This window comes from Capra hircus, chromosome 28 (genome assembly GCF_001704415.2).
Source record: "Capra hircus breed San Clemente chromosome 28, ASM170441v1, whole genome shotgun sequence".
NCBI classification, from domain to species: Eukaryota; Metazoa; Chordata; class Mammalia; order Artiodactyla; family Bovidae; genus Capra; species Capra hircus.
In genome coordinates this window covers 34,917,955-34,938,489 of record NC_030835.1, presented here as the reverse complement: position 1 = coordinate 34,938,489, position 20,535 = coordinate 34,917,955, and the positions used below count along the sequence as shown (strand labels likewise).

General features: G+C 38.0%; 1 protein-coding gene across 1 annotated transcript in view; it reads left to right on the top strand.

Annotated features, from left to right (window-relative positions):
• The window catches only part of RYR2 (ryanodine receptor 2), an 814,256-nt gene that overhangs the window by 773,359 nt on the left and 20,362 nt on the right, over positions 1 to 20,535 (top strand). Inside the window, exons 98-100 of the mRNA XM_018042460.1 lie at positions 479 to 539; positions 2,115 to 2,261; positions 4,871 to 5,005. Coding sequence (XP_017897949.1) covers positions 479 to 539; positions 2,115 to 2,261; positions 4,871 to 5,005 — 343 coding nt within the window. The remainder of the gene's footprint in view (positions 1 to 478; positions 540 to 2,114; positions 2,262 to 4,870; positions 5,006 to 20,535) is intronic.

The following is a 20,535-nucleotide window of genomic DNA, read 5'->3' as shown; positions in this document are numbered from 1 at the left end:
CTGGCAAAATCAGTACAGTTATAAAGTAAATGTGGATATTTATGCAGGTTTTTATTAATTAAACTAAAAATAATTCTGTTGGTATGCAATTACAAATGTATAGCTAAAAGTTAGGGAGGAAAGTCTTGATATACCTATGTTGGTTAATTTGTACAATTTTCAGGAATAGACATAAAGTGTTTATCTTACATTTAATGTAGAGAAAAGAAAAGGTCAAAAAAACCTATTTTTAAATAATAGAAGATATAATGATGCTTTGTTTCGTTTTCTAAGATTCCTCTAAAAAAAATCACAAAATTCTGGAATACATTGTCCAACGGAGCTCTCAACCTCTTCCCTGGGCGCCTGAGCTAGAACTGATCTTCTGAGATGGTTGCCAGCCCTACCCCATCCCATGGGGAGTGAACGCCAGCAGGCTCTTGCAAGCCTGTGAGCCTTTGCTTCATGTACCTATCTACAAATTCTTTTGTTTTTCCAGACTGAACTCTATTGATGTGAAGTATCAGATGTGGAAACTAGGAGTCGTTTTCACTGACAACGTAAGCTACCTTCAATACCACAAAGTAAAACACACTCTGATTAGATGAGTTTGCTGGGCTTCAGCCGGTGGAAAGATGGCTGCTTAAGAAAGTTACTCAAATATCGGTTCATTTAATACTGACCATATCTGAGAAAACCCCACAGAAATACATGATTCATCAGCCCATCTTTCATTCCATTTCTTTCAATAGCTGAAAGATTAAAATGAAAATATATTTATATAAGAAAATGAAACATGAAAATTCATGTGTATTTTCATTCAGGTTTTAGTTAAACAATGGCATTCTTCAAAATTTTTACAGATGTTAGAAACTTCTAAATAAGTTGTTTAAAGTTTTTCTTAACATTGATTGCAATCCATTTGTTTCTGCCAAGTTAAGTACATTATTGTGTTCTTTTTGTTGATGGATCTTCCTTTTATCAAAGAGCCTATGAGTTAAACTATAGGACCCACATATATATACAAATATTATGAAAAATATCACCCATGACTAAAAGCCACCAGCTGTCAAGGCAGACAATCGCATTATAGTACCTCATTGGTTCAATAGCTTGACATTTTTGAATCTTAGAATTTTCAGTTCAAATAACTGTTACTGTCCATTGTTTTTAATGCTACTATTTGCTGCTGGGGAGTTGTGAGAGAGAATCTTGAAACATGGCTGAACACATTGACTACAATTTTTTCTGTAGATCTCAGCTCATCCCCTCATTCTTGCTTCTTAATTTTTTTGCCATCTTCTCACATCCACTCAGAAAGGAATGTAAGAATATCCCCTAAGGCCTTCTGCTGTTCTCTCTTCTGTGCTTTCTTCCTTGGACATCTCATTTAGTTTCAAAAAATCTCACTCCAATCTTAGCACTGACTTTTAGAGTGAACCTTACTTCCATTTTCCTAAAGACCTGTGACACCCTTCTCCCGCGTACTCTTAACCTCTGTCTCCACCCCTGCCTCATCCAGTCATGGCCCAGAATCCTGGGTGTCTTAGGGAACCCTCCAAAGAGCTCAAACTCGTCCTGAAATATCTTTTGCCAACTGCTAGTACGGTGTCTTTCAGCTAGCTTCTCATCTAACAGTGGAAGCAGCTTCCCTGAAAAAAAGAAGGTCACTCAGCTCAGCCACACATGGCAACATATAAGGATATTTTGGGTTGTCATGACTGGGAGAAGGGAATGCCGGTGGCAGCTGGGGAGTAGAGACCAGGAATGCTGCTTGCAAACCATCCTACAATGCACATGATGGCACCCGTGACAAAGAGTTAACTGGCCCAAACTATCAGTAGCGCTGAGGCTGATATAAGCTGCTCCTGAATAGTGAGTCAATTCATTTTTCTCTGTGGGAGGATAAATAAAAACAACCACTCTGGTATAAAGGAGAGAATGGGTGGCATTGAACTCTGCAGAATGAACTAAATAAAAATAAAATACACAAACTCATATAACTAATTGGAATTATATGAATATATAATCAAAAGATAAAGTCAATGGAGCATTTAGAATGAGATCAGAGTTGCTTTTGACCATAATATATATTCTATTTTCTGACATTCTTTTCTCTGATTTCATCTTAATAGTCCTTCCTCTACCTTGCCTGGTATATGACCATGTCCATTCTTGGACACTACAACAACTTTTTTTTTGCTGCTCATCTTCTGGACATCGCTATGGGATTCAAGACGTTAAGAACCATCTTGTCATCAGTAACTCACAATGGCAAACAGGTAAACGTTTATCTTTTCTTTCCCCTGCACAAACTGAAAAAATTAACAAATATTCCAACAGAAGTAAAACCAAACCTCAAATGACAGTGTACAGTTTTAAAGCTTTTATGGATAGAGGAGCTGTACTTTTTCTCCTGGAAACCATAAGGATTTGTAGTTTGAGAGTCCCCTAGACCTACGTTCAAGTCTTGGTTTGACTGATTTAGCTTTGTGACCCTGGATAAATTATTTACCATTCCTAAATCTCAACTCCCTCATTTTGAATGAAAACAACAAAAGTACCTACCATACCAGGGTTTTGTGAGAATTTAAAATAAAAACATAAATATGGAGGTCTTAGCACAGGCCCTGGCACAGTAAATTCTCAGGAAAAATAGTTATTGTTTTATTCCTAATATTTGCTTTTTTTGATACTGTGGGGAAACCAAAGTAAGCTGCAACATCCTAACACACTGGTTGCATTAGTAACAAAACAGATGCTGCATCTGTAATTTAATACAGTATTTTAAACCGGATATTCTTGGGCTCTCTTCTCCACTTTTATATTAGGCAAAAAGAGTAATAATTTTCACACTTGACAAGGTCATGCTTGCTTAGAGGAAAGTTGGCTTAATTTCAGATAATCAGCTTATGTTCTAATGCAACACACTTGTAATGTTAAAACTTTCATTATTAATAAACTTATCAATCATTCTCTATTTATCAAGTGTCCACTGAGAGGTAACACATTCTATGTTATTTACTTGGAGTAAAAGAGTTCTTCTTTTTCCAGAATTTTATAATCCAGCATATTTTAAAATTGGTACCCTTCCTAAAACCTTGAACTATGTCCACAGTTAAATTCACATTATCATGACCTTCAGTTTTCTAAGTTTCAGCATGCTGTTCTTATATATGTCACTCTAGTTTCTGCATATGAGTATGGTGTGCACGGCACAGCATAAATCCAGTGACAAAAACTATACTGTGCTTATTCGTTGATCAGTTAGTGGATTAATTTTGAGCTCCAAGCATATTCAAAGAATTGGAGATGGTAAATCTGTGGAGTATTTTCACACAAAAAATCTAGCACTATTCTCAATTGCTAAACTTTTCCTTGTTTCTAAATTCCATTCCCTCTCTTCTTGAGGTATCACATTTCCATTTGCAGAGATATAGAGAGCTTAGTCTTATAGTAAACATGTAAAATTTACAGTGGCTTTGTACTTAATTGGTAGGAGTGAATTAAGCCCTCTATTAAGACATGTTTTTTTCCAGATAATTATAAAATGAATTTTAAAAGACTTAATATATGCCACCACAACATAAGGGGTATGTTGTAATCAGAGGAAGTTGACATAAAAAATAATGTATTTTAGTGTGTTTAGAATTTCTGTGATGGAACCAGAAAAGTATTTTCACCAGCTTGGTGGAAAGCACATTTAAAAAATATACATGAAAGTGAAAGTGTTAGTTGCTCAGTCATGTCCGACTCTTTGCAACCCCGCCAGGCTCCTCTCTCTGTGGAATTCCCCAGGCAAGAATACTGGAGTGAGTAGCCTTTCCCTTCTCCAGGGCATCTTCCCAAACCAGGGATTGAACCCGGGTCTCCCGCAGTACAGGCAGATCTTTACCATCTGAGCCCCCAGGGTAGCCCCCAAAATATTCATATACAAATTATGTGTATATTCATATGTATACACATTCTATAAAATGTGTTTATATATACATGCATATATATATAGTGTATAGTTTGGAATTAAAAATTACATACAGCTGAAAGAAGACCTTTCAAACTGTGAATTTTATTTATACAATGAGAAAATTAGCCTTTAATACCAAATAACTAACACTATTTTGAAGTGTGTTTCCCAGTACTTCCTTGGCAGTCCAGTGATTAAGACTCTGATCTTCCAATGCAGGGGCGTGGGTTCAATCCCTGCAGAAATTAAGATCCTACATGCTACATGGCACAGCCAAAAAAGTAAATATATTATTAAAGGAGTCTTTCCCTTTGATCACTGCTTTATAGTAACAAAGCCAGACTTCTTAGTTTTATTTTTTTTTATATTACATACTACTAACAGTTATGCATTTCCAGGTGTTAAAAGAAATTCCTATTTTAATTTAGGATGTTATTGAAGGAAAACATGATTTACAACCCCTCTTACTATCATAACAAAAATGAGATAGTTTTTATTAGGCATGTAAATTATTTAAAGGGAATTGACCTTATGAAAAGGAAGTATCTAGTATAGTATCTACCACCAAATATTTAGATAATAGAAAATGAATTAAGCTGCTTATTAATATTATTAAATTAATCATTTTGAATAAATTTTATTTAAATAAATATTAATTAATAATTATCCAAATTGAATTTGGATAGGAAACTAAATCAGCAATTACTCGTATTCCAGCAATAGTATGCATTTATTATTCAATCAAGCAGTCAAGTTTTACATAAAGTAATCTGACAACTTGATAAAATAAACAGACCATGACAATAGATTTCCCCACTGAGGGTATAAGTAAAGGATGATTATAAGGAGTGGATTCCGTTAGCTTTTAGTCAGTAAATCCACTGACTTGTATTTCTAATATATGTTCAATGTCACATTGCTTTCCAGCTTGTATTAACTGTTGGCTTATTGGCTGTCGTTGTATACCTATATACTGTCGTGGCATTCAATTTTTTCCGAAAATTCTACAATAAAAGTGAAGATGGCGATACACCAGACATGAAGTGTGATGACATGCTAACAGTAAGTTCACACTTTGATCTCATATGAATGAAAAAAATTCTCCTGCTTATTCAGTTCAAAGAATTCTATGCTTATTCCTTAAGAGTGCGTAATATAAAGTAGTGTACACAGCAAACAGCTGTGTGGCTTTTTAAAGATTCTCATGTTTTGTGGAACATGAAGCATTTCTGCCAGCTTTGCACATCTGCATCAGCCTGATAATTAATAGAATATCAAGCAAAGTCCTTAGAACTGGAAGAATTAATGCAAACCCTTTAACCTGAGGTTCATATATTCTAGGACAGCAGGTAAAGTTATTTCCTTGTAGAACATGTTGAAAGCTTAGGTATTTGTTCACCTTAATGATGTTAGCTGAAATTACTGATGTCCAAAAATACTTTTTATATTGAATATCCTGGCTTAAATTACTCCTACTCTTGATTTTAAAATCAACAGATGTTAAAGCTTTTATATGGTTTTATCACTCTTTTGTAACCTGCATTTCGGATACTGGCAAATCAGAAATTACCGTACATGGGACCCTAGACTAGGAAGTAAAAATTAGACAAAATATTAACCTTTACCTGGAAATAGATGAATCCGTAAATGAGCTCCAAGTTGAGCACCTATACCACTGAGGTGGTATAAGTTAGAGATAGATATAATGATGCTAAAATTACTCTAGGAAAAAATAAACATCTCAAAGGAATAATGAGAATTATTATGAACTAGTCTTTTATTATATAAAAGACTAGTTCAGTTCAGTAGCTCAGTCGTGTCTGACTCTTTACGACCCATGAACCGCAGCATGCCAGGCCTCCCTGTCCATCACCAACTCCCAGAATCCACCCAAATCCATGTCCATCGAGTCGGTGATGCCATCCAACCATCTCATCCTCTGTCTTCCCCTTCTCCTCCCACCTCCAATCTTTCCCAGCATTAGGGTCTTTTCAAATGAGTCAGCTCTTTGCATCAGGTGGCCAAAGTATTGGAGTTTCAGCTTCAACGTCAGTCCTTCCAATGAACACCCAGGACTGATCTCCTTTAGGATGGACTGGTTGGATCTCCTTGCAGTCCAAGGGACTCTCAAGAGTCTTCTCCAACACCACAGTTCAAAAGCATCAATTCTTTGGCACTCAGCTTTCTTCACAGTCCAAGTCTCACATCCATACATGACCACTGGAAAAACCATAGCTTTGACTAGATGGACCTTTGTTGGCAAAGTAATGTCTCTGCTTTTCAGTATGCTATCTAGGTTGGTCTTAACTTTCCTTCCAAGGAGTAAGTGTCTTTTAATTTCATGGCTGCAGTCACCATCTGCATTGATTCTGGAGCCCTCCCCAAAAAAGTCAGCCATTGTTTCCACTGTTTCCCCATCTATTTGCCATGAAGTGATGGGACTAGATGCCATGATCTTAGTTTTCTGAGTGTTGAGCTTTAAGCCAACTTTTTCACTCTCCTCTTTCACTTTCATCAAGAGGTTCTTTAGTTCTTCTTCACTTTGTGCCATAAGGGTGTCATCTGCATATCTGAGGTTATTGATATTTCTCCCGGCAATCTTGATTCCAGCTTGTGCTTCTTCCAGTCCAGCGTTTCTCATGATGTACTCTGCATAGAAGTTAAATAAGCAGGGTGACAGTATACAGCCTTGATGTACTCCTTTCCTATTTGGAACCAGTCTGTTGTTCCATGTCCAGTTCTAACTGTTGCTTCCTGACCTGCATACAGGTTTCTCAAGAGGCAGGTCAGGTGCTCTGGTATTCCCATCTCTTGAAGAATGTTCCACAGTTTATTGTGATCCACACAATCAAAGGCTTTGGCATAGTCACAAAAGCAGAAATAGATGTTTTTCTGGAACTCTCTTGCTTTTTCGATGATCCAGCGGATGTTAGCAATTTGATCTCTGGTTCCTCTGCCTTTTCTAAAACCAGCTTGAACATCTGTAAGTTCACGGTTCACATATTGCTGAAGCCTGGCTTGGAGAATTTTAAGCATTACTTTACTAGTATGAAGACAATTTTCTTACTAGAGAATGACAGAACAATGGCATAGTCTAGAAATAGATTTAGATACACATGGAAATTAAAAGAATGATAAAAGGGGCTTTAGAAATTATAAAGTGAAAAATAATTCAATAAATGGTAGAAGTAAGTACCATGGATATGCTTTTGGGGAAAAATTGATAAAAATGAATGCCAGCCAAATTCTTTACATCAAAATAAATCCCAAATGACATATCAGTAAATAAACTTCAATGCAAAAGAAAGAAAAAATGAGTGAAAGTTAAAGCAGAATTTGACTTTTGAAATAATAACAATTTTTAAATGGGGAAAGGGGTTTGTATGACATAAAACCTAGGACTCATGCAAGCATAGAAAATTACTTTAAGATTTTCCTTATAGTTGTTTCTTTCCAAAGGCAGATGACAAGCTAAGAAAAGCACAACACTGTAACAAAGAGCCAGTTTCCTTCATTTATAAGGTCTTAATCACATCCAGAAGAAGAAAAACAAGCAAATTATATGACTAGATAATTCACTGTAAAATAAATTGGGGTTGTAAATATGGAAAGATGCTCAGCTCTATGAAAAGATTAAGAATGCAAATCAAAACAATCAGTTGCCACCTGAAAACTGTTAATACCTAGAGTTATTGAATTGATTGAAAAACTGGCATCTTCATGAACACTGCTGGTGCTGCTAACTTGCTTCAGTCGTGTCTGACTCTATGCGACTCCATAGACGGCAGCCCACCAGGCTCTGCCGTCCCTGGGATTCTCCAGGCATGAACACTGGAGTGGGTTGCCATTTCCTTCTCCAATGCATGAAAGTGAAAAGTGAAAGTGAAGTCACTCAGTCGTGACCCCATGGATTGCAGCCCACCAGGCTCCTCTGTCCATGGGATTTTCCAGGCAAGAGTACTGGAGTGGGTTGCCATTGCCTTCTCCTAGTAGGAAGTTAAATTAACAATTTTAGAGAAATTTTATAATGACTATCAGATTTTTAAGTGTATTAATCTTTGACTTGTACTTATGTCCCACTGGTATTAACTGATCTAATTTCATTCATAAATATGTCTGTATATCCAAGGATATTAGTTGCTGTCACAAATTGAAAATAATATAAATTATCATCTATAGGGTCCTAATTAAATATATTATGATAGATCCATATAATGGAAAAGTATGTAGCTTTTTCAAATAATAGATAAGTTTGAATATGCTAATATGCAAAGACATACAAATTATACTTAAGTGGGGGAAAAAAGCAAGATCCTGAACGGTATTGTGATAGAATCCTAACATACAACATCACCCACTCACACAAATGTATATATTAGATATGTTGGACTATGTATATGATTTTTCTGGAAGGATACATAAGAATCTGTTAACAAGGGTTCTTACAGGAATTAGGGACACAGATAAAGGAGAGAGAAAACTTAGGTGCTGGTAGACTGCCTCAGTTCATTTCAGTCGCTCAGTCGTGTCCGACTCTTTGCGACCCCATGAATCGCAGCACGCCAGGCCTCCCTGTCCATCACCAACTCCCGGAGTTCACTCAGACTCACGTCCATCGAATCAGTGATGCCATCCAGCCGTCCCATCCTCTGTCGTCCCCTTCTCCTCCTGCCCCCAGTCTCTCCCAGCATCAGAGTCTTTTCCAGTCAGTCAGCTCTTCGCATGAGGTGGCCAAAGTACTGGCTAGTCACTAGTAATAACCTTCACCAGAGTCGCTAATACCTCCTTCCTGCTTCTCCACATCCCTACCCTGCCATTCCAAGCCCAGGGAGGAAAGTGCTTTAAAGATCCTACAACACCTCTTCTGTGTGCTGCCTTTAAAACCACATTGGTGTCTGTATCCCATGACCCTGAAGACTTGGGGTAGTGGCTGACCAGAGGCAGGCAGGGAAGCGGAGGACTGATGGAGTCAACAAGACACAGAGGATAAGTATCAAGGGCAGGCATTTGTGCCTACACTAACCCAGGGGAGATTCATTAATATTCCAAGAGAAACGCCACAGTGGTTCTAAATCTCAAAATTCACAAGCCTCGGGTCATAAAGTTTTTCTGGAGTCATTCAGTCCCAGCGGGTGTGATGCTTGGTGAACCCCTCAAGATTGATGGAAAGGAGGAATGGTTTCAGACGGGGATATGCAGTGGCCCGTGTCACAGAGTGGGAACAATATGTGACTTAGATTCCCCTCTCCCGCCACAGGAAGACCACCTCCCACCCCTGCTGCCAAATATCCTGGACTCTCCTTGTCACATCATGAGTCATATCTGACCCTATTCAAGTTGTGCTAATGGTGTCCTTGAAGTGAAGTCGCTCAGTCGTGTCCGACTCTTTGTAACCCCATGGGCTGTAGCCTACCAAGCTCCTCTGTCCATGGGATTTTCCAGGCGATAGTACTGGAGTGGATTGCCATTTCCTTCTCCAGGGGATCTTGCCGACCCAGGGATCGAACCCGGGTCGCTCTCATTGTAGACAGAGACTTTACCGTCTGAGCCACCAGGGAAGTCAATGGTATCCTTAGATGACCACATTTTGAATTTTGCTCTTGGAATGAATTTCCATTGCTTTTGTAAATTTTGTCAATGGACTCATTATGAGAAGAATCCATGCACTATTTGAATAAGAGTTGGGTTAGGAAGACCACTGCCTTTATTTGACTGATTTTACCCAATGACATGACATATGTGTAAAGAAGGTAGAGGGGTTTGCCTCACCTGCAGATGAGGAAATAGGCTTGTTGATCTTTTCAACTATGGGCTTGGAACTGAGCTACAGCCTGGATTTTGTTCATTTTGAAGAATTTCTGTCCATATAGACTACCCCTGACCAACTCTGTTGTAGGTATTTCTGTCTCTACATGTTAACAGTAAACGTACCTTGCCTTTGACTGAGGTGAGGTTGGAGGCATCATAGTTTTCATCTCAGGTGTTTCTTTCTTATAGAAGAAAACTCAGTTCCAAGATACAAACCATACCTCAGTTCCTACCTGTCTTATAACTACATACTGCTGTCAATCAGTTGAACCAGACCAGAGTCTGAGTAGTTTTGCACACGTTCAAATCCAGCTGACTGGTCTTAATAACTATTGTGTCAGAGGCCACATTATCTAGAGTAACCTTTCAGTTTTAGATCTGAAAAGTGAAAGTCGCTCAGTTGTGTCTGACTGTTTGCAACCCCATGGGCTATAACCTGCCAGGCTCAGCTGTCCATGGGCTTCTCCAGGCAAGAATACTGGAGTGAGTAGCCGTTCCCTTCTCCAGGGCCATTCCATTTTCCAGGGCCGTTCCCTTCTCTAGGGGATCTTCCCAATGCAGGAATCACACCAGGGGCTCCTGCATTATAGGTGAATTCTTTACCAGCTGAGCTAAGAGGGGAACTGTTTAGATCTGAAAACCCCTTTTAATTTGCCTCTTACAAATGCTTGTGCAGGTAGATTTTGAAGAAGCCAACAGCCGTAGAGTTTATTAAAAGTGGAGGCTTAGTAAAACCAAATATCTACAGAGTAGGAAGTAGTTGGATTTAATTATTGTAATTCCCCTAGAGAATCCTTTTTTTACGCCTGTCTCCTTCGCATTTCTTTTTCAACAGGTAGAATCTAGCATTCTCATCTGAGATAGATTTTCCTCACTCACAGCCTGCTTTATTGCTGTCACCCTGAGTTTTCATCTCCTTTGTTGTTTCAGGTCCCTTCTTTGGGTCTCAAGGAACACTGCAGGTTTTCCCAAGGATTTAATTCACCCATCAGTGTTTCATAACTTACAGCAGGTGGCACTGTGGCTGCAATTTTGCAGAGTTTAGTGATGATTCATACTTAAATTTCTTGCCTTCTTTCTTTACTTCTTTATTTATTTATTTAGGATCATGGTGTTTTGAGCCAAGGAATCTAATTAAACCAGGAGTAACCTGATAGAATTTGAACCTCTTTGCCATGAATGCAGGAGGAGAAAGTGAAAAGTAATCTAAAGTTTTAAATTCAGAGCAAAAAGCAGATTGTAGCTAGGGAGACTGACATGTCATATATGAGGGCATTCATCACAAAAGAAGTGGTTTTCAGCCTCAAATGCCTAGAGGAATCACCAGGAAAAATCTTTGTAACTCCACAGATCTTCAAGACCAACCCCAGATCCCTTGAGTCAGAAACTGCAGGGAAGATATAAAGACCCATGTATTTTAGAAAAAGCTTTCAAGGTGGTTGAGATAAAAAGTATACTCCTAGGGAAGTAACCTGCTTAGATGATTGTTCTAAGTTACTTATTTTACCTTATCTTCTCAACGAATAATTTGTTTTTCTCTAGAGTCAGTCTCTCATTTTCTCTCCCTGTGTCTATTGCTCATCCCTAGCCCTTCTTTTTTTTCTTTTTCCAAAATAAAGATCTTATAAGGATCTTTCTTGCATGTGTGTGTGTGGACGTGCTTAGTCGCTTGCTTCAGTGATGTCTGAGTCTGCAACCCTATGGACTGTAGCCTGCCAGGCTCCTCTCTCCTTGGGATCCTCCAGGCAAGAATACTGGAGTGGGTTGCCATGCCCTCCTCCAGGGCATCTTCCCCATCCAGGGATCAAGCCACCAGTTCACTAGAAACTGCTACTCTTTCAGTGTTCCCTAAAGGCAACATAAACAATGATTAACCCCAGAATGTATCAGTTTAGGAGGTAGATCAAGGGGGAAAGTCACTGAACATTGAATCTTGAGAATTAACAACTGCCCTGGCCTGGTTTGTGTAGCACCAGACATCTTCCTTCCTCATTACTCAGATTTTCTGAAGTAGTAAATCTTTTTGCTGCCCAGCATTGCCCCTCCAGCTCCTGTTATCATCAGGTTGAAGCTGATTCTCTGAGCAGGAAGGTAAATGAAAGAATTTCCCTTTTCAGGAGCAGAATGATAATCTGATAGCTGAAGGCCTGTCACCCCGTATGAGTGTGATTCTCTGAGAAGGAAGGTAAATGAAAGAATTTCCCTTTTCAGGAGCAGAATGATAATCTGATAGCTGAAAGCCTGTCACCCCATATGAGTGGGTGATCACATTCCCTTCTATTCTACCACAGCAGCCATCTCTCTGATATTTCTGTTGATAACTGCTGATAATGAAGGAGAATGCTGGGAAAATCTGTATCAAAATCCCATTGCTGAATTGTGCATTTTACTTGTTTTCCTATTAAGAACTGTGGTATCTTATTGAGTCTAACTGATCACATCCACAAAACTCTTACCTGTCTCTTCACAAAATGGCCATATTTCATTTTAATGAAATATGGTAGAATTCCCTCCTTAAAATTCTTAGTGCTATTATAGAATGAAGGTGAGCAGTGAGGTAAGGATACTGCTGGAGAGGCTGAAGAGTAATCTAAAAAGAAGAAGATATTTACCTCAGTAATTTAGCCTCATCCCATGGTCTTGTTTTCAACTTCAATATCTAGAAAGTAGAAGTGGATCATTCGCCTGAAGACAGACTCACATTAACCAGACTCCTGAGTCAGACATATGAGTCAGGGTACTCACATTCCACTCATTAAGAGTTCAGATAACAAGCTGATAGTCTTTTTCCCATAGAAAAACTCTATTTGGGGAGCCAAATTGTAATCCAGAATCTTCATCAGCAGGAATTAGCTGGATGATCTTGAAAGGTTGTTGTTGAACGAAAAGACACCCCAGGATTCTTGGCCTCCGGAGGAGAATTCAATCCAGGGCCAGAAACGAGGCTTGATTGCTTAGAGCTTTTGTATAATAAAGTTTTATTAAACTATAAAGGAGATAGAGAAAGCTTCTGACATAGGCATCAGAAGGGGGCAGAAAGAGTACCCCCCTGCTAGTCTTCAGCTGGATGTTATATAGTCACTAGCAGTCTGTTAATGAAAGAAAGCAATGTCTTAAAACTCAGAATGGCACCATGCCCCTCACCCATAAGATGTATTTTGGGATAATCTTGGCACCAGATGATTCATCCTGGGCCATAAAATGATTAACTTGAATCTTGTAGAAGGACAGATTACCATACAAATAGTTTTGTTTACATACATTAGGGAAACAATATCTGAGTATAACATACTGGTTTGTCAAGTAGGTTCTGAGCGATTGACTTGAAGACAGAGTTTGATGTAAATGCATCGCACATTAGCATAGCTTAAGACAAACATTTCCATAAGAAAGATGCATTGGTTATCTCAGGGTTTGAGAATAGTTAACTTCAGGTGAAACCAGGTGTCATTATGGCAACACGGTATTTTAATAGAAACCTCCTTTTAAATTTGTATAGAGAAGGAAAAAATATCACTAGTTTCCTCCTGCCACGTAAGAGAGATAAAAATGTCTGACACTTGCAGGCTATTTCCTCCATTTGGAGACCCCTGGCCTTCCTGCCTGTTACCCTCTCAATCTTAGTCACATACATGTCAAACAGGCAGGACTTGGAGAGCTGGGACTCTAGGACCTGACTGGGGAACTGCAGTTGATCCACTGTTGACTCACAATAGGTATTAGTGTGAGGAGTTAAAGGGCCAGAATTGGACACAGAGAAGTGCCAGACAATAGGCAGGTAGATTGTCCAAATTAAGTCCCCAGCCCAAGGGGGAGGGATGCATTACAAACAAACCCAAGGATGGAAAAGCCAGAAATGGAGGACTGTGCTAGTTCATTAAGTAAATAGTGAGCAGCTGCAATAATAATTCTGTTTCATGTGGCCACAGTTGAGCACATGTGAAGACAGACTTGGAGAAAAACATATAGCCCCCAGTTTTTCTCAATAAAGGCAAGAAATTCATATGGTAAAAATAATTCCGATAGTCTGTAAGAGTATATAAGAGAAAATAAAACTTTCTCTTCCCACATATCCACTGTTAACAGTTTCAAGCACTGTTTTAGACACATAGTTATAAGAAATTAATGTAGTATCCAAAGGGTTTTTTAAATTAATTTTTTATTGAAGGATAATTGCTTTACAGAATTTTGCTGTTTTCCATCAAACCTCAACATGATTCAGCCATAGGTATACATATATCTCCTCCCGTTTCAACCTTCCTCCCATCTCCCTCCCCACCTCACCCCTCTAGGTTGATACAGACCTCTGTCTGAGTTTCATGAGCCACACAGCAAATTCCTGTTGGCTATCTATTTTACATATGGTAATGTAAGTTTCCATGTTACTCTTTCCATACATCTCCTTCCCTCTCCCCATGTCCATAAGTCTATTCTCGATGTCTGTTTCTCCATTGTTGCCCTGTAAATAAGTTCTTCAGTACCATTTTACTAGATTCCGTATATACACATTATAACACAATATTTATCTTTTTCTTTCTGACTTACTTCACTCTGTATAGTAGGTTCTAGGTTCATCCACTTCATTAGAACTGACACAAATGCATTCCTTTTTATGGCTGAGTAATGTTCCATTGTGTATATGTACCACAACTTCTTTATCCGTTCATTGGTTGATGGACATCTAGGTTGTTTCCATGTTCCAGCTATTGTAAATAGTGCTGCAATGATCAATGGGATACATGTGTCTCTTTCAATTTTGGTTTCCTCAGGGTATATGCCTGGGAGTGGGATTGCTGGGTCATATGGTAGTTTTATCCCTAGTTTTTTAAGGAATCTCCATACCATCTTCCATAGGGGCTGTATCAGTTTACATTCCCACCAACAGTGCAAGAGTGTTTCCTCTTCTCCACACTCTCTCCAGCATTTATTGTTTGTAGACTTTTTGATGATGGTCATTCTGACTGGTGTAAGGTAATATCTCATTGTAATTTTGATTTGCATTTCTCTAATAATGAGCAATGTTGAGCATCTTTGCATCTGTTTGTTAACCATCTGTATGTCTTCTTTGGAGAAATGTCTTTTTAGGTCTTTTTCCCACTTTTTGATTGGGTTGTTTGCTTTTCTGGTATTGAGTTGTATGAGCTGCTTGTATGTTTTGGAAATTAATCCTTTGTCAGTTGTTTCATTTGCTATTATTTTCTCCCATTCTGAGGGTTGCCTTTTCACCTTGCTTAGAGTTTCCTTTGCTGTGAAAAAGCTTTTAAATTTAATCATCTCCCACTTGTTTACTTTTGTTTTTATTTCCATTAGTCTAGGAGGTGGGTCACAGAGGAGGTTGCTTTGATTTATGTCCTCGAGTGTTCTGCCTATGTTTTCCTCCAAGAGTTTTATAGTTTCTGGTCTTCCATTTAGGTCTTTAATCCATTTTGAGTTTATCTTTGTGTATAGTGTTAGGAAGTGTTCTAATTTCATTCTTTTACATGTAGCTGTCCAGTTTGCCCAGCACCATTTATTGAAGAGGCTATCTGTGCCCCATTGTATATTCTTGCCTCCTTTGTCAAAAATAAGGTACCCATAGGTGCATGGGTTTATTTCTGGGCTTTCTATCTTGTTCCGTTGGTCTATATTTCTGTTTTTTGTGCCAATACCATACTGTCTTGATGACTATAGCTTTGTAGTATAATCTGACGTCAAGAAGATCGATTCCTCCAGCTCCATTCTTCTTTCTCAGGGCTTCTTTGGCTATTCAGGGTCTTTTGTGTTTCTATATGAATTGTGAAATATTTTGTTCTAGTTCAGTGAAAAATACCATTGGTAATCTGAAAGGGATTGCATTGAATCTGTAGATTTGGTTTGGTAGTATAGTCATTTTCACAATATTGATTCTTCCTACCCAGGAATATGGAATATCTCTCCATCCGTTTATGTCATCTTCGATGTGTACAGTTCTTTGGTCTCCTTAGGTAAATTTATTCGTAAATATTTAATTCTTTTTGTTGCAGTGGTGAATGGGATTGATTCCTTAATTTTTCCTTCTGATTTTTCATTGTTAGTATATAGAAATATAAGTGATTTCTGTGTATTGATTTTGTATCCTGCAACTTTGCTAAATTCACTGATTAGTTCTAGTAATTTTCTGATACTATCTTTAGGGTTTTCTATGTACAGTATTATGTCATCTGCAAATAGTGAGAGCTTTACTTCTTTTCTGATCTGGAGTACTTTTATTTCTTTATCTTCTGATTACTGTAGCTAGGATTTCCAGAACTATGTTGAATAATAGTGGATTATTCAATAAAAGTGGATACCCTTGTCTCATTCCTAATCTTAGGAGGGATGCTTTCAGTTTTTCACCATTGAGAATAATGTTTGCTGTAGGCTCATCATATATGGCCATTACTATGTTGAGGTAGGTTCCTTCTATGCCCATTTTTTGAAGAGTTTTAGTCATAAATGGGTGCTGAATTTTGTCAAAGGCTTTTTTTGGCATCTATTGAGATTATCATATGGTTTTTATCTTTCAATTTGTTAATATGCTTTATCACATTGATTGATTTGTCTATATTGAAGAATCCTTGCATCCCTGGAATAAACCAAACTTGAACATGGTATATGAGCTTTTTGATGTGTTGCTGAATTCTGTTTGCTAAAATTTTGTTGAGGATTTTTGCATCTGCATTCATTAGTGATGCTGGCCTGTAGTTTTCTCTTTTTGTGTGTCGTCTTTGTCTGGTTTTGTTATCAGGGTGATGGTGGCCTCGTAGAATGAGTTTGGAAGTGTTCCTTCTTCTGTAATTTTTGAAAGAGTTTTAGAAGGATAGGCATTAGCTCTTCTCTGAATGTTTGATAGAATTCTCCTGAGAAGGTATCTGATCCTGGGGTTTTGTTTTTTTGGGAGATTTTTTATCACACCTTCAATTTCAGTGCTTGTAATTGGGTGTTCATAATTTCTATTTCTTCCTGGTTCAGTCTTGGAAATTGAACTTTTCTAAGAATCTGTCCATTTCTTCCAGGTTATACATTTTATTGTCATATAGTTGTTCATAATAGTTTCTTATAATCCTTTGTATTTCTGCATTGTCTGTTATAACCTCTCCTTTTTCATTTCTAACTGTTAATTTGATTCTTTTTTTCTTGATGAGTCTGGCTAAAGGTTTGTCAATTTTCTTTATCTTCTCAAAAAATAAGCTTTTAGTTTTATTAGTCTTTACTATTGTTTCTTTCATTTCTTTTTCATTTATGTCTGCTCAGACCTTTATGATTTCTTTCCTTCTACTAACTTTTGGGTTTTTCTTCTTCTTTTTCCAGTTGTTTTAGGTGTAAAGTTAGGTTGTCTCTTTGATGTTTTTCTTGTTTCTTGAGGTAGGATTGTATCGCTATAAACTTTCCTCTTAAAACTACTTTTGCTGCATCCCATAGGTTTTGAGTTGTCATGTTTTCATTGTCATTTGTTTCTAGAAACTTTTTGATTTTCCTTTTGATTTCTTCAGTAACCTCTTGGTTATTTAGAAATGCATTGCTTAATCTCCATGTGTTTGTGTTTCTTACAGTTTTTTCTTCTAATTGATATCTAGTCTCATAGCGTTGTAGTCAGAGAATATGCTTGATAGTATTTCAGTTTTCTTAAATTTACTGAGGTTTGATTTGTGACCCAAGATGTGGTCTATCCTGGAGAATGTTCTATGTGCACTTGAGAAGAAGGTGTATGCTTCTGCATTTGGATGGAATGTCCTGAAGATATCAATGAGATCCATCTCATCTAATGTATCATTCAAGACTTGTGTTTCCTTATTAATTTTCTTTTGATGATCTGTCCATTGGTGTGAGTGGGGTGTAAAGCCTCCTGTTATTGTGTTACTGTCCGTTTCTCCTTTTATGTCTGTTAGTGTTTGTCTTATGTATTGAGGTGCTCCTATGTTGGGTGCATAGATATTTACAATTGTTATGTCTTCCTCTTGGATTGATCCCTTGACCATTATGTAGTGTCCTTCCTTATCTCTTGTAATCTTCTTTATTTTAAAGTCTATTTTGTCTGATATGAGGATTGCTACTCCAGCTTTCTTTTGCTTCCCATTTGCAGGGAATATGTTTTTCCATCCTCTTTCAGTCTATATGTGTGTTTAGGTCTGAAGTGGGCTTCTTGTAAGCAGCATTTATGTGGGCCTTGATTTTCTATCCATTCAGCCAGTCTGTGTATTTTGGTTGGAGCATTTAGTCCATTTACATTTAAAGTAATTATTGATATACTTGTTCCTATTGCCATTTTCTTAATTGTTTGGGGTTGATTTTGTAGATCTTTTTTCTTCTCTTGTGTTTCTTGACTACATAAGTCCCTTTAACATTTGTTGTAAAGCTGGTTTTGCGGTACTGAAATCTCTTAACTTTTGCTTGTCTGAAAAGCTTTTTATTTCTGCATGAATTTTGAATGAGATCCTTGCCAGGTACAATAATCTTGGCTGTAGATTTTTCCCTTTCAATACTTTAAATACATCCTGCCATTCCCTTCTGGCCTGCAGAGTTTCTGCTGAAAGACCAGCTGTTAAGCATATGGGGTTTCCCTTGTATGTTACTTGTTGCTTCTCCCTCCCTTGCCACTTTTAATATTCTTTCTTTGTGTTTAGTATTTCTTAGTTTGATTTGTATGTGTCTTGGTGTGTTTCTCCTTGGGTTTATCCTGTATGGGACTCTTTGTGCCTCTTGGACGTGATTGACTATTTCCTTTTCCATGTTGGGGAAATTTTCAACTATAATCTCTTCAAAAATTTTCTCATGCCCTTTCTTTTTCTCTTCTTCTTCTGCTGCTGCTGCTGCTAAGTTGCTTCAGTCATGTCCGACTCTGTGCGACCCCATTGACGGCAGCCCACCAGGCTCCCCCGTCCCTGGGATTCTCCAGGCAAGAACACTGGAGTGGGTTGCCATTTCCTTCTCCAATGCATGAAAGTGAAAAGTGCAAGTGAAGTCGCTCAGTCGTGTCCAAGTCCTAACGACCCCATGGACTGCAGTCTGCCAGGCTCCTGTGTCCATGGGATTTTCCAGGCAAGAGTACTGGAGTGGGGTGCCATTGCTCTTCTTCTGGGACCCCTATAATTCGAATGTTGGTACATTTGATATGGTCCCAGAGGTCTCTGGTAGAAGGCAATGGCACCCCACTCCAGTACTCTTGCCTGGAAAATCCCATTGACAGAGGAGCCTGGTAGGCTACAGTCCATGGGGTCGCAATGAGTTGGACACGACTGAGCGACTTCACTTTCACTTTTCGGTTTCATGCATTGGAGAAGGAAATGGCAACCCACTCCAATGTTCTTACCTGGAGAATCTCAGGGACGGGTGAGCCTGGTGGGCTGCCGTCTATGGGGTCGCACAGAGTTGGACACGACTGAAGCGACTTAGCAGCAGCAGCAGAAGTCTCTGAGACTGTCCTCAGTTCTTTTATTTTTACTTTATTCTGCTCTTCAAAAGTTATTTCCTCCATGTTATCATCTTCCAGCTAACTGATTCATTCTTCTGCTTCAGATATTCTGCTATTTATTCTTTCTAGAATATTTTTAATTTCAGTAATTGTGTTGTTTTTCTCTTTATGTTTATTCTTTAATTCTTCTAGGTCTTCGTTGATTAAGTCTTGCATTTCACCATTTTTTTTCAAGGTTTTTGATCATCTTTACTATCATTATTCTGAATTCTTTTTCAGGTAGTTTGCCTATTTCCTCTTCATTTATTTGGACTTATGTGTTTCTAGTTTGTTCCTTCATTTGTGTCGTATTTCTCTGCCTTTTCGTTGTTTTTTTTTTTTTTTTTACTGATTTTGTTTGAGGTCTCCTTTTCCAGACTTCAAGGAAAGTTGAATTATTTCCTTGAAGAAGGTTGAATTCTTTCTTCCTTTTGGTTTCTGCCCTCCTAAGGTTGATCCAGTGGTTTGTGTAAGCTTCATATAAGGTGAGATTTTTGGTGATTTTTTGTTTATTTGTTTGTTTTTCCTCTGATGGGAAAGGCTGAGTGAGGTGGTAATCCTGTCTGCTGATGATTGAGTTTGTATTTTTGTTTTGTTTGTTGTTTACACGAGGCATCCTGCACAGGGTGCTACTGGTGGTTGGGTGATGCCAGGTCCTATATTCACGTGGTTTCCTTTGTGTGAGTTCTCACTATTTGATGCTCCCTGGGGTTAGTTCTCTGGCAGTCTAGGGTCTTGGAGTCAGTGCTCCCACTGCAAATGCTCAGGGCTTGATCTCTGGTCAGGAACAAGATTCCACAAGTGGTTTGTTATGGCATTTAGTGAGATTAAAAGAAATATCCAATTCGAGAAACCAAAGGTGAACCCCAGACAAATGGCAGTTACAAAATCAGGCAAATAATATTTAAAATAATGGAATATATACATATGCACCCATGAGCAAAGTCAAAATAGTGCAACAAAAATAAAGTACAGTAGATTGACCCAGCAAACAAAGGATATAAAAAATTATATTTACCAGTTAAGAACTAAAGCACAAACTGGAAAACTAAAGCATGGTGCTAAGTGGGAAATAAAGCAATAAAAAGAGAACTAACAAATATGTTAAGAGGATAGGCAAGAAAGGAAAGAAAGAATAGAAATGCAAAGTTAAATAGAGGTAGATAAAGAAGATTTATATATGTTAAAGATGAACCGCAGGGGGAACAGAATAGTAGGAAAAGCAAACAAAGGAATAAATGTAGAGAAAAATAATAGGTTTAAAAACTTAAAAAAAAAAAAAAACAGAAAAACTCCACAGAACTGCAAAAGCCCAACATAGAGGCAGAGGTTTATA